Below are 13592 nucleotides of genomic sequence, written 5' to 3' on the forward strand. Positions count from 1 at the left end.
TGGCATGTAGGTGTTTCATATTACCCTGGATTTGTTTTTCTGCAGAGATTCTGTTGAGGTCTGACTCACATTCGAGTTGCCTTCTTTCCAGTGGCTTTGAGTGACAGCTTCAGGGTGGCTCTGCACCGGTAGCAGTCTGGAAAATTTCTGCTGGGGTTCATTGCCATAAAATCTGTAATGGGAACTTCAGGCAGTCATTTTCAGAACACAAAGCAATGACATCTCATAAGATATTTAGATTCAGGGCAGTTATCTTAGATTATTGCATTAAGGATTTTTGGACACCTTGAATGCTGAAGAAGACTGTTAGCTGAAATGAAAGACAAGCAATATTTAGATCACGAGGAGAGTGCTGGATTGTATCCGTTACAGCAGAAAGCCCAGCAAATGCAGTAATGATGTTCATGTCCTGGACTTTCCAACTTTGTAGAGAAGAATATGACTGGTCCTTTAGTCACAGAACTGCACACAAAAACTCATTTTTGGATAATGGATTATGCTTTATGTGTGGTGTTTAGCCACAGAAACCTCTTGTATCCAAGACACTTGTCTCAAAACAAACATTTCCATTCAACTGTGTATCCATAGGATGCACTTGGGACACATCTCTCCCAAGATTTACTGCATCACCTTTGAGGTACTCTACTTGAGTCTGGAGTATGTTTTGTAAGGATCTCTTGGGATTTTTTTTAATACTCTAAACTGTTACATCATATCCTTTTAAGAATATTATTCTTAGCTTCTGCTGTGTTTTGGGAGAGAGAGATGGTGGGGACTCAGTGGTTTTGTTGTATTTCCTCTGTGCTCATTTTTTTTCTTTCCAGTCTGATTTTTTTTTTTTTTTTTTTTTTTTTTTTTTTTTAGACCTTGGCAAGTGCTTTCAAGCTATTCTCATCATGCGATAGATCTGTTTCCTGTTTTGGATCATTGCTTTAGGTGCCTGCAGTGCTTGACAAGGAGAGGTGCAGATACACTATTTGTTGTGGCTTGAAGCCCTATGTCTCCAGAAATACATGCTAGCTAAATTTCTGAGCTACATTTCTGAACAGGGAGATGAGGATATCTAAACATGAAATAATTTTTTCTATCTCCCAAACTGCATTCTTGTTTGTCATCTTTGTACAATATGTGAATTATCTTACAAGGTTAAGAACCTTGTAAGCAGTATCTCTCTCCCTGAAGTTCAGAGGGCTAATTTGACCATCTCCTGTAGGGGCATTTAATTCTCCAGGCTGATGGTCTATACAGGCCTTGGGAGAAGCTCATCGAAGCATAGTTCCTACAAATACAGTACTTCTCCAGGGGCCATTCTATCACAAGGATTTTGAGTCATCTTGAACCCTGAAAGTAAAAAGAAGAACAGTGAATTGTATCTCTTACATCAGAAATTCATTCATTCAGGCAAGGAAGGCCTGACAGAAGAAATTATTCAAAGAACATTCTCTTTCTCCACATCAGAGCCTACTGGTAGATCTGCATGAGGCTACATCAGTCATTCAAGATGTGACAGCATTTTGTAATCTCATAGGGTACTTTTGCTGAGTTCACCTTAGCTGCTGCTTCTGTCACTTCTCTCAACATCCACAGTTGCGTTTGAGAATGAGATGCAAGTATTACAACTCCATGTTGCCTAGATAGAAATTCTTGCTGTCCTTTTGCGTAAGAGCTCGCGTGTGTTTGATTATTTGAGCAGTAGAAGGAAATACTCTTCCTTGAGCTTTGTTTTCTTATTGGAACAGTCTCTTCTCATCTCACCTCTTCATCTGGGATTCTTTTTCTCAGCCGTTTTCATCACTTCATCATCTTCCTGGTTGCTATTACCAAAATATATATATATAAATATTTGTATCTCATTGAATATGTGGTCATTCTTGCACACTTTGGCAGACCATCATAGTTCTCTATTTTGGATCTTTCAGCAGGTTATTTCTGCTGTTTTCTTTGTTGCCAGGCTGTGCTTGCCTATTCTTACCTTCTGTGAAAGATGCTGCTTTAAGACATGAGCAGATTTTGGATTCTTTGTGAATCTAAGCCTGGTTACTAGGACCCTTTCTAAGTATTTTGAATTCTTCTACTGTAGTGGTTATCTAGGAATTCTGGCTTCTTTCCAGCCTAATCAACTTTCCACTATTTTGAAACTCCGAGCAGCACTGGGGGTTTTTGATTTTTTTCTCCATTTCTGGTTTGTTCCTTTCCTTAACTGTCATAGCCGATGAGGAACTGTGCAGCATGCTCAGTGGTTAGGAGGTGTGAAGTGTTTTGTCTGTTTTTCATCCCAATAGCAACGTCAGTGGCTGTAGAAAGTTTTAATGGTGAAAGCGACTTTGTACTGTAGAGTTGAGGTCTTCTGTGTCATTTTAAGCATGTGCATTATTCCTGGGCTTATGGGTATTAGTCTGAACTTAAGCTGTTTTTTTCTTTCACTGCTGTTTTCTATTGGTCTTCTGCATATTTTTACTAGCCATCTTGTTTGTATGCTCCTAAATACCATAGTGGGCTTCTTCAGGAGTGAGTCTGTGCGACAAGCTCTTGGCAGGAGATGAACCAACTCATCAGGCTCATTTCCCCCCCCCCCCCCTTAGGAAAGGCCAAGAGTACCCTTTTTTGTAGTGGGGGGGAAGGAGGAAGGCAGGGGATTCAGTATCATAGCAGTTGCTTAAGTATCCACTGAAGTATCTGTCCACGATGGCGTAAGTTTTATTATTTCTGTTGCTGAGGCTTACCTAATGGTTTTGCTGTCAAAGGCAAGATAAAGAATGATACTGTCATTTTGTACTTGTTCTCCTTGGTGTGGCACTGTCACATGCGAATATGTATAGATAAGTGCTCAAAGAAAAAAGTGTCTTAGCAGTAACTAGAGTTCTTTGAGATGTATATCGATGCGTACATTCACTAACAGCACCGTTACTGTCCTCGGTATTCTTAGGTTACCTGTTTGAGAGGAACTTTGCACGTGCTTTTTTTGCTGTATAAAAAGGAGCTGAGGATAAACGTTCACGACTGTGACTTCATAACAGCTAATTTTGAAAAAGTGTAGTTGCTGGCAATCTTTCTTGCGTTGTTGTTGGCGTATGATGCTGCTGGTAGAAGCTGGTGGGGTGGGTTTTCTGTTTGTATCTGTTGCAAGGGGCTTTTTCTAGAGTGTGACTGCAGTGCTCATTAAGAGTGCGTCTCCTTCCATTTTGGTTCAGGAGCTTCTTTCAGACTGTCTCTGCTCCCACTACAACGGATTTCTATTGTGCTGTATTCTTTTGTACGTACTTCAGGTAACAGTTTTTCAGAGTGTTAGGACTTAAACCTTTTAGTAGTTTCAGTATAAGTTTTAATTACTTGCATGGCTCTCTCTTGACCATTGACTAGTCTGGAAACTACAGACGTAGCTAATATTGTGGTTTGCTACTATTTCTATTTTGTAAGGCTAAAGATTTTAATCACTAACTTCTTTCTGCCAGCCGTAAATCAACATGTCTGCAGGCTCCAGAGAAAGGTATAACGACAGTCTTGATTGTGTTCTGAAGAGTTAGAGCTTTATGTCACGTTCCATGATTTGGACAAAGCTAAATGAGTACTGCCTTTTGGTCCCGGTTGTACCTAGTTTTTGTTAGGAATGGTTATTTCTTGATGGAAATGACATCAGCTGTGTAAACTGGTTCTGCCTTTAATCTGTATCTTAATGTATTTTACAACGTAAGTCTTGTAAAAGTGCTGATTGATTCTCTGGTATATACTTTTTTGTATGTAAGTGTTCCAGTGAGATATTCTGAAATACAAACTTCAGGAGAGTGTTGAATTTTGCTTCCTCACTGTATATGAAAGAGCTAGCAAATACTTTATTTTGTATTGTTGATTGCACTTCTTTTCCCCTCATCCTCCCCCAAAATACAACATTAATTCTCTGCTTCTATTCTAGAATCAGGGCAGTAGATTTTGTGTTGCTGATACTGTATAAAACATTGTTTAAGCTGAGTTTAAAGGAGCTTCTCTTTAATTGCTAGGTATTTGTTGAAACAATTGTCTAGATTGTCAGGTTTCTATCCTTTCTCTTTTTCTTTGTATTTTATTTTCCCAGTACTTGAAAGATCTAATACCACTGTCTTATTTGTTCTTGTACATTGGCTGCTAATGGTGTTAATTCTTTCAAACAATTTTGTGAGCCCTGGTGATATGTCAGCTGTGATAATATATTTTGGAGGAAGGGACAGCCTTGCTGGCCCAGACCTAGCAGGGGGGTGTCTGCAGGATGTTCAGTTTCCAGATGCATCACTGTATGAAAATAGCTGTGTTGCTTTCCGTACCCAGCAGGCCCATTAGGTTCACACAGTGCTTGGCTCGAAATAGCAAGTCCTACCAGAACTTGAATGTGTTGGAAAGTGCATTGCAGGTGTAACCACGCTAGCTCGGCAAGAGCTAGTTTAGGTTCAGAGGTGATGTATTTCAGTACCGCATTAATCAAGAGAAACAAAAGATCTGACTTCGGTATTGGGAAGCGTGTTAGGTTTTTTTGTTTTCTTCAAATGAGCTGTGTGATCACTCCTTAGCGTTTCTTGAAAATATAAAATAACTTATGGAAGTTGTTGGTTTACTGATCTCTTCTGCATAGCTGTTAGTGCTTCTGTACACTACATGAAGGTATGCCCAAAATGCAAATGGAATAAAATCCAGATATATTCATTTATCTGGTATAGAATGAAGATGGACAAAGCATATATAATTAAGCTTTTCTTGGAGAATGTTTTCATGTAGTTCATAGTGCTGCTCTGTTAAGAGTTCACGTGAGTTTTACTGTTGGTAGAAGCACCAATTAATTGTGGAAATAGGATTTTTAAGTATAAGTAATATTAGGTTAGATAATATCTTTCTTCAAATTTTTGCAATAACTACCGTTAAGGGGAGAACAAAAACATGCAAGAACAATGTGAACGTTCCGCTTCGATATGTAGCAATCCACTACGTGGCATATAAGCTTAGGGTTTTTTTCATAGTTTCTCAGGTCATCTTTCTTTTTAGAAGAGTACTTGTTTGATTTTTAAGTTTCTGAGAAATGTTTGGCATTTTGTCTGTGCTGCAGCTATGCTGTGGAATGCAGGCTAATTAATTATATTCAATGGACTAACCTTTAAGCTTGCACTAAAATGTCTCTTCCCACCTTGGTGCATAAGCAGTCTCTCGGTAAGAGAAGTAAACGTCGAGCTTCCTGGAATCATGTTAAAAGAGGTTAATGCATTGTAACCTTAATTGGTTTTAAGTTAGACAGTAAGAGGGATAAATATATAAATGCTGGCTTTGTGTTTTTTTAAGTACATCCAACGTGTATTATGTATTATTTTAAATAAATTGACTTCTTTTTCTAGGCCCTAGATGGTCAGAATATTTATAATGCTTGCTGTACCCTACGGATCGATTTTTCCAAATTGGTGAATTTGAATGTCAAGTACAACAACGATAAAAGCAGAGACTACACTCGTCCTGATCTTCCATCTGGTGATGGACAACCAGCGCTGGACCCAGCTATTGCTGCAGCATTTGCAAAGGAGACCTCCCTTTTAGGTATGACTCTGGCGTTGTACTTCTGTGTTGCAGTCACTTGATGAAAACGTTTATCAATCCTTCTAGCGAATTAGTATCTTAAACTGCAGTAGTGTCCAAAGGCCTGTTCGTTTTATATTGTGATCCGAACAGTAATAACACTTCTGCATTGTCTTTAGAAGTCCTGGAGAAGTAGATGAGAGAATGTACGACAAATGAGAAATGCACAAATTAAAAGGAAATCTAACTGTTCCTGCTTTTATTCCCAAGCCAGTTTTCACTTTTCTAATGTTCCTGTTAGCCAGCTGTTACAGCCCACCTTGCCCACTCTTCCAACCATGTTTGTAACAGACTTAACATGATTTGCATGTTGCACTCTCATGAATGCTTATTTGTAATACCAGATTGTTAAAGATAACATTTTGTTTTATTCCTTCAGTGAGGAATGATTATGCTCTTTGCTTAAAAAAAAGAAAGTGTTCATTTTTTGGTAAATCACAGGAAAAGAAAATCTGTAGATGCCCTTCTATATCTATGGTACATGAGTTCTAATATCCAGTCAGTTTTCAAGCTCATCACAAGAAATAGGTGAAATCACCTTGAGAAAACATATAATCACATCTTCAAGTGTTAGCAAAATACTTAATTCAGCATGTTCTGCATGCTTTGGGAGAAATTTGTAATACTCTGGGTTTTATTTTAATTTATTATAGTTCATTACATGTGTTTCACTGCTGCTTCTGTCAAGTTGATATTCTTTGGCACGAACACCTTCCACTCTTCAAACGTCAGACGTGATCCTATGACTTCTATGAAACCTGATTTCTTATGTTGTGATCGCTGTTCTTCCCACATAGTCTTTTCCTTTTTTTCATCATTTCTCATTTTTCTTCAACGGGGAACTTAAGAACAACAGATTTCTTGTGTTGTTTTTTGTAAAGGATGGACCAACTTGGAGTGAGTCAGAGTGAATGCAAAGTAAAGAGGAAATGCAAAGAGTAAAGGCAGGCCTCTGCTCTCCGTGTTACAGCAGTTAGGCGGCCAATAGTGAAAGCTGCAAACACAGGAAGAGGGTCAGTGTCCTAGTTCTGGCTACTGAATGCTGCATTGTCTGCCTTTTTCAGAAATCTGATTATTTAAAGGATACATTTCCTATCTAGCTGTAGAATCCCCCCAGTAAAGTTGTCTTGTTTTAACTGCTCATCATTAAAAATTGAAAGTATAAAATCTCTCATCTCAGAGATTGATAGGGAAGATGGATGAGCGTTTGTGAAGAAGTTTGACACCATAGAGGTGAGTGCTGCAGAAAAGCACTCAAAGCAATTAGTAACTCTTCTGTCAGAGCACAGTGGTATTAGATGTGGGGCTGCAGTATGAACAGTAAAGAGGAAAAAACAATACCAAAGCTGTTTATTAATGAGACCGATCAGTTCATGTGCTGTAAGGCATGGATTTGGGAGAAGAGAGTTAAAGAGTCATGATTATTAAACGGTGTCAAATACAACATGAAGTATGTAGCTCTAATTCTGACATTTTCCTGAGTTCTGAGAAGTTGATTTCCAGTCTGTCTTCTAACACATTTATTGGTGTATAATGCTTCTAGTATGTGTCAAACTGACAACTTTAATTTGCTTGGCATAATAGAATAGCGCTTTGAAGATGCTTGAATCATTGTATCGTTTTGGATGTGTTTAGTAATTGGGTTTACTATAGTTGTAAAATTACCAGAGTATCCAAATGACTTACATTTAGCAGACCTAATGTTCCTGTGCTTTAGACTTGTAGGTCACTTAGATGCTTTTGTGATTTTTTTTTGTTCACAAAACTGCTCAAGTTCTTTTAACCTTTTGATTTTAATTAGACTTGTTCTTCCATGTATTTGTGTTTTTTGCAAGTAGAATTATGAAGATGCCAGTCAAATTAACTAATTAAATATTTTAATTCTCACTGTCTGAATGCATCTCCTCAATTGCACTTGTTTCCTAAGCAGCAGGAAAATAAAAGGGTTCTAACACAAGTAACTTCAATTGCAGCTGTTGAAAGTTTTCTGAGCATCAGTGAAGTCAGTCATGTGTTTGTTTTGATGAGTAGTGAGGATTATGTATTGGAAGAGACTTGAGGTAGCTGGGTATGTCTTAACTGTGCCTCATCTGGCAAGTGGGGATGACGATACTGTCATCTCTTCTTGTGTTGTTTTTTTTCATGGTTGCCTTTTTTCAGCCGTAGAGCTCGAAGTCTGTAAAACTTCACAAAAGGGGTCTGTGTTAGTACTGTTGCTGTCTTATTCAGATGTCAAAGTGGGAATGATGCTTGTTTGAATATGAAAGAAGAGGGTTCTCATTCTGTGCTGTTTACTGTGCAAAAATGCACAAAATATTAGTAACATCAACAAGAAAGGATAGGTGAGAAAAAAATGAAAGCCTGAACGGGTGCTTGTACATGCAGTTTATGGCTGCGTTTCTATTCAGATACGCAAGAGGAGAAAGGTGAGACCACTTTAAAGTTCAGAGAGTGATAAGATGGAGGTTAGCAAACTGTGATGAGTGAAATATGGTAGAATGATGGCAGTGACTTCCTCCTGCTTCTGTATTTTATTTTCACATTTCATTTTGTTTTACAATTGTTTTCTGTAATGGAAAATGTAGGGAGTAAATCTAGTTCAGTTATACATACCTACATTAAGATGACTACCCCTGCCAATGTTTTTCACACACAAGTTCACGTTATATTTTTAGTATAGCTTTAATTTGCCTTGTACTAAAATGTCATTAATAACTTGCACTTCAGAAGTCATGCAAAAAGGTACTTCGAGGACAAATAAGTAATACATGGCATACTGTGTTTGACCTTTTAGGTAAAAGTCTCAGTGGCTAGGAAGGAAGATGTATAATGTTTGTATGGTTCAATTAATATCCAGAAAAAGCAAAATCCTGTTATCTGTAATTGTTGAAAGCTAAAAAATTAGTGATGACAGAGCTTTCAAATACCAGTTGATCTTCTTGACAAAGTAGCTCATGTTTCTAAATAGTTGCAGGTAAGTTCTCAAATCATCACCAGTGTGTTGAGTGATAACTAATGATTACAATACAAATTAATCCTTTTACAATTTTGACTTAGTAGCAGATGGTAGGGACCTACAGATCAAGAACTGTTTTCTATGGGTTCGTAATTTGTCTGACCTTTTCCAGAAACAAGGTCTGTCTGCTATGTAATCAGGTGGAAAAATATTTCCTGACTAGATGATCCTAGCTCACGTGCATAATACACTCATTCATATATACTGCATCATCAGTTTTGATGCAACTAAGTTGTCAGAAATTTTAGAGACTGTAAATTGTACGTATTTTCAATGAGCCTTGTTATCTTTTGAAAGCAGAAAATCACTAATGGACAGAATTGGTTGCTTTCAAATGAATTATCAGCAGCAAATAGCTGTTCGGTTTTGAATGCGTATTTCTTTTATACATGAGGTGATGAAGGTTACAGGAGATCTTACAGGGAAAAAAAGCTTAGAATAAATAGCAACTGTATTGTACTTAACCACTACAAATTATGCTAAATATAACTAAACAGCTGGAAATATGCTGCTGTAGTTATGGGCTACAACAACTTTATTAATCGCTGCTTTTCATAGGTTTTATTATTCCTTTCCACTAATTTTCCTTCTGAAGATTCTTAATAAATGAATCCGTTTCAGAGGATAACAATTGAAAACATTTTTGTATGAATGCTGTTGAATTAATGTTTGGTTTTAACTTCATCAGTAGGACCAAGAATGCCCTGTAGAGCGTTTAATGCTATGAAGAATTTTGCCTTTTAAAGGCAATTACTTGGTTGCACCCAACCATAACAGCGTCACTAGCATCCTTAAAATTCCTTTATTCCTAAAAATGCTGGACTAGCTTAAAGCTTCTAAGGCTAGGCAGAGGTGCTTAGACACACTAGAAGACTTGAAATGCTCTAACGTCTCAACGTTTTTTCATAGCTAAATGATTGCCATTGACCTGTTTCTCTTCAGGTGAACCACATCGTCAGGTCACACCACATCGTCATTCTTCACGTTTCTGTCTGTATGACCGCTATGGTAGCCAAGCATAAACAAATACGAGTCAGTATATGCAATACAAAGCACCTAAAAGCACACTTCCAAATTACAACTTTCAGAACTGAACGGAATTTTTAAAAATTGTTACTTGAAGTTGTATTTTATATTGGCAGATTCCCTGCATATCACAGGTTATTTGTTCTGGTTCTCGTGCAGGGCTGCTTTCTATAATTGCCTCCTTTATTAGTAGCTTTTACTTGAGAATAAAGCTATATTCTTCAGACTTAACCCAAGAACAAAACACCTATATTAGACGTTTGTCTTGCTATTTATACACCTAGGTATATAGATCTGTAGTTACACTTTCCTGTCTTATAAAATTGATTTTGTGAAACAGTAATCGCTGTGTGTGGACTAGCAGTGGTCTGTCTAATTTGATACCCTTTTCTCTGACAGCAGCTGTTACCTCTATGTTCTCACAGGGAAGCCTGAGGACAGCCTCAATAACGGATGATCATGCAGTGGCATACCTGGGAGAAATGCTTTCTGAAACCCCAAGTAGCTGGTGCTTGGCTTATGTGCTGAAGCATGTTACGTGTCACTTCATTGCATATTTAATAAAATCCTAATAAGAGTGTTTGCAGGATGGAAGGATGACAAGTTAGGGTTTTTCCTTCTGTTTTCTATTAGTCAGTTCCACGAATAATGCAAGTAATGCAATAAAAAGATAGTATTGGTTCTTTCTATTCTAGTGCACTTTCCCTTTATATTGTTCCATAAGAGATGACTAGAATTTTCTAACTGATGTTTTCATTACTCAGTACTTCTTATGCCTCAGGTTTGATCTCTGAGTACTAACGCTTTTATCAGAAGGCATGCTGTATCTTTTTTAATTTCCTTTCTTAGAACACGTTTGTGTGATTTGATAGGAGAAGACTAGACAATATTTTTCAGAATGTGTTTTGTATTACCCTTGATAAACGCTTTCGCAAAGTTTTGATGGATGTCCTGTTCCCTTTGAGGAGACATTTGTCCAGCCCAGCGAAATCTAATTTTCTGAATTACTTTTTTTAATGAATTTGTGTAATAAAGTGTTGGAGATCTTTTCTAGAGAATTAAAAATAATAGTTGTAACCATATTTATCCCCCTGTATGAAAACATCTCATTTCCCTACATGTCAGTATCCCTTTTGATACTAAATCTGGAATCTTTCTGAATATACAGATGACTATCTTTACTGTTGTCATATTTGGTCATTGACTGAAACTGAAGAAATTGGCTTTCTCATAAAGACTTCCTACATTAAGTTTTATTTTAAAGGAAGGAAAACGGTCTTAAGTACATAGCGTACAGGTTATATTTAGACTGTCTACCTGGCATTCTGGAAGACTGGTCAGAAGTGTTAGCCTAGTACCATCATATAAACATCCAAAATTTTGCCAAATGCTGAAATCTGAGAAGCCATTTTCAGTAGAAGAAAATAAAATACTGAAGTTCTGTTTTTTCGTTTCTTTACCCTTTTTGCTATTTAAATATCCTTTTTACCGGATTCTGTAAAATGTACAGATAAACTGTTGGTAGCATATGATAAAGGTGGTCCTCTATGAAGTGTGTATAGTGCACGTGTGTCATAAGAACCTTTCACAGACCCTGGAAGTAGCATACTTGCCTGGTATGCCAGTGACATTACCAGGCAAAACCACCAGATCTCTCCAGGATTTCAGTTCCCTTTCAAGAAGAAGAGTAAAGCACAGCTGAAGGTTTAGCTAATAGTTGTGCTTCTTCAAAGAATCGGGTTACATAAAGCCATGGAGTAACCAGTTTGGTGCTGCTTTGAATCCTGAATTTAGAAGTTTGCCTTCTTCACCTCCTTTGTGCTGTTTATGTGGGCCTTTTCACCTGACCAACTCTGTAGTGTTGTGTAGTTAGCCTGAAGCATCAAGTTGAAGTGAACGAAGCCTCTCAAAGGGTGATACAAAATAAGGATATAACAACACAGTATGTTCTGGAGTACAGGAAAAAAAACAGTTTTGGTGCACAAGAATGTTTATTTTAAAAAGTACTTCTTTTTGAAGAACTTGAATAAAGAAAATATTTCTGTTCCTCATGTTTACATAACCCATATCACAACTCTTTGGACAGCTGTAGCAATGGAGTGGTCTGCTCTGTAGTGTTGTGTGCAACACTTGTACTGATATAGGTGCTATTTTTCTTAAATGACTTGTGTGTGTTTCGTAAAATATGCTTTATTTTAAAATTAGGGCTTCCTGTTGCAGCTGTTCCAGGAGCTCTGAGTCCTTTGGCTATTCCAAATGCTGCTGCTGCTGCAGCTGCTGCTGCTGCTGGCCGTGTGGGAATGCCTGGAGTCTCAGCTGGTGGCAATACAGTCCTCCTGGTTAGCAATTTAAATGAAGAGGTCAGTGAAACAATTCATATTTTTTTTTCCTCTTTAGCCATACTTCATCAATCAGTCTCTTATTTCTTTGAATTTGGCCTCTCATATTTGGATTTTAAGCTCATGATATTTTTGCTGTTTATTACTCCCTCCCCTTCCCCAAAGTTAATTTAAAAACCATTATTGTTGAATACTTTTGTTTTTCCAGGTAGCTAACAACTTAATGTCATTTGATAGTTGGCTACCTTTTTTCTAAGAAAAATACGGTAATTACTGCATGTTTGACATTTGAATTGAAAGCTTTTTTTCTTTTGCAATTATAATCATGTAAACTAGAATTCCCATTTTTATTTCTTCTAATTGTTTGCTGCTTCATTTCATGCTTGTATCTCGCATTTTAAGGTTTTAATTTATGTGAACTACTCTAACACATTTTTCTTTAAAGGTTCTCCCAAAGATCTTGACGAGGCACTCTTCCAGTCTCTTAGTAATTTTTTTTCTTGGCAGTTACTCATTTGTCTTATTAAAAAAAAAAATGGTGACAAAGCTTTTTTACCTTCACTGTATCTTTCTTGCTAACTCTGAAATCTAAAGGGGTTTGTTTAGTTACGCATTTTTACTGTCCTTTACATTTATTTTGATGGCTGTGAAAGCTGGTATGAAATGTGGGAAGTTTGTATCAGTCTAGCTGTTCCATTTTTAACTGGCCTCTGTCACTATAAATCATTAAGCTTATTTTATCATCTGGTACTAGTTTGTCATCCAGTCTTGCATGTTAAAATGTTTTAGGTCAGAGTGCCATTTTGAAAGATTTTTTGCCTGCATTTCATAACCAGCCATGCTTACGCAGTTAAAGTTTAAAGTTTAAAATTTTTATTGCATGCTTTTTTTTAATTTATTTTCGTGTTGAGATGAAATGCTGTAGTTTACTCTTTGATATGAATGTACTTTACCCATATTTGTCTTGGGTGACTACATTTTACTCAGTTTTTCTTGTACAGTACATAAACCAACCATTTTCTGACCAAATTCCTGCATTTCCTATGTACTGACCTATATTTTATTTTTTTTGTTCCCCACTTATTTTTTTCTTCTGCATTGCTGTTTTCCCTTCCCCATTTCATCCTTTTCCCTTTGTGTTCAACTTCCCTTTCCTTGTCTTTACCCAAATTCCCATGCCCTTCCCTGTTTTACCCTGTTCTCCTTGTCTTTGTCTACGTTCCCTGTCTTCATTCCCTACGTTCATGCTTCTGTGCTTGAACAAAATGTTCCTCGGACCAACTTGCCCCAATTAACCGCCTTGAAACCATGATCCATGACCACCTCACCATTCTGCGGGAACCACCCTTCGTTATGGATGATCTGTTCATCTCCGCTCTTCCTCGACTCTTCTCTCTTCTTGTCTTACGCTGCTTGCTCTTCTCTCCTTCTAAAGATGGTTACGCCCCAAAGTCTGTTTACCCTCTTCGGTATGTTATTGTTAGCACTATACTTTTATTATTGATTTAATTTTGTTTTGTTTTGCCTTTTGTTGTTTATTTTTTGTTTTGTTTGTTTCACCTTAATTCTTATTTGTAGCTAGCCTTTTGGCTTAAAGTTGAATAGTAAATCTTTTGCTATTTTTC

At 37.2% G+C, this 13592-nt stretch overlaps 1 protein-coding gene across 5 annotated transcripts in view; it reads left to right on the forward strand.

Moving 5' to 3' along the window:
* PTBP2 (polypyrimidine tract binding protein 2) overlaps window positions 1–13592 on the forward strand; it is a 50796-nt gene that overhangs the window by 32750 nt on the left and 4454 nt on the right. For 3 of the 5 annotated variants that reach the window (XM_035333103.1, XM_035333105.1, XM_035333108.1), the window contains 3 exons: window positions 5352–5547; window positions 11834–11988; window positions 13403–13436. In XM_035333103.1, coding sequence (XP_035188994.1) covers window positions 5352–5547; window positions 11834–11988; window positions 13403–13436 — 385 coding nt within the window. The remainder of the gene's footprint in view (window positions 1–5351; window positions 5548–11833; window positions 11989–13402; window positions 13437–13592) is intronic. The other 2 variants (XM_035333106.1, XM_035333107.1) reach the window with 1 other exon arrangement.

This window comes from Oxyura jamaicensis, chromosome 8, assembly GCF_011077185.1.
Source record: "Oxyura jamaicensis isolate SHBP4307 breed ruddy duck chromosome 8, BPBGC_Ojam_1.0, whole genome shotgun sequence".
Lineage (NCBI taxonomy): Eukaryota > Metazoa > Chordata > Aves > Anseriformes > Anatidae > Oxyura > Oxyura jamaicensis.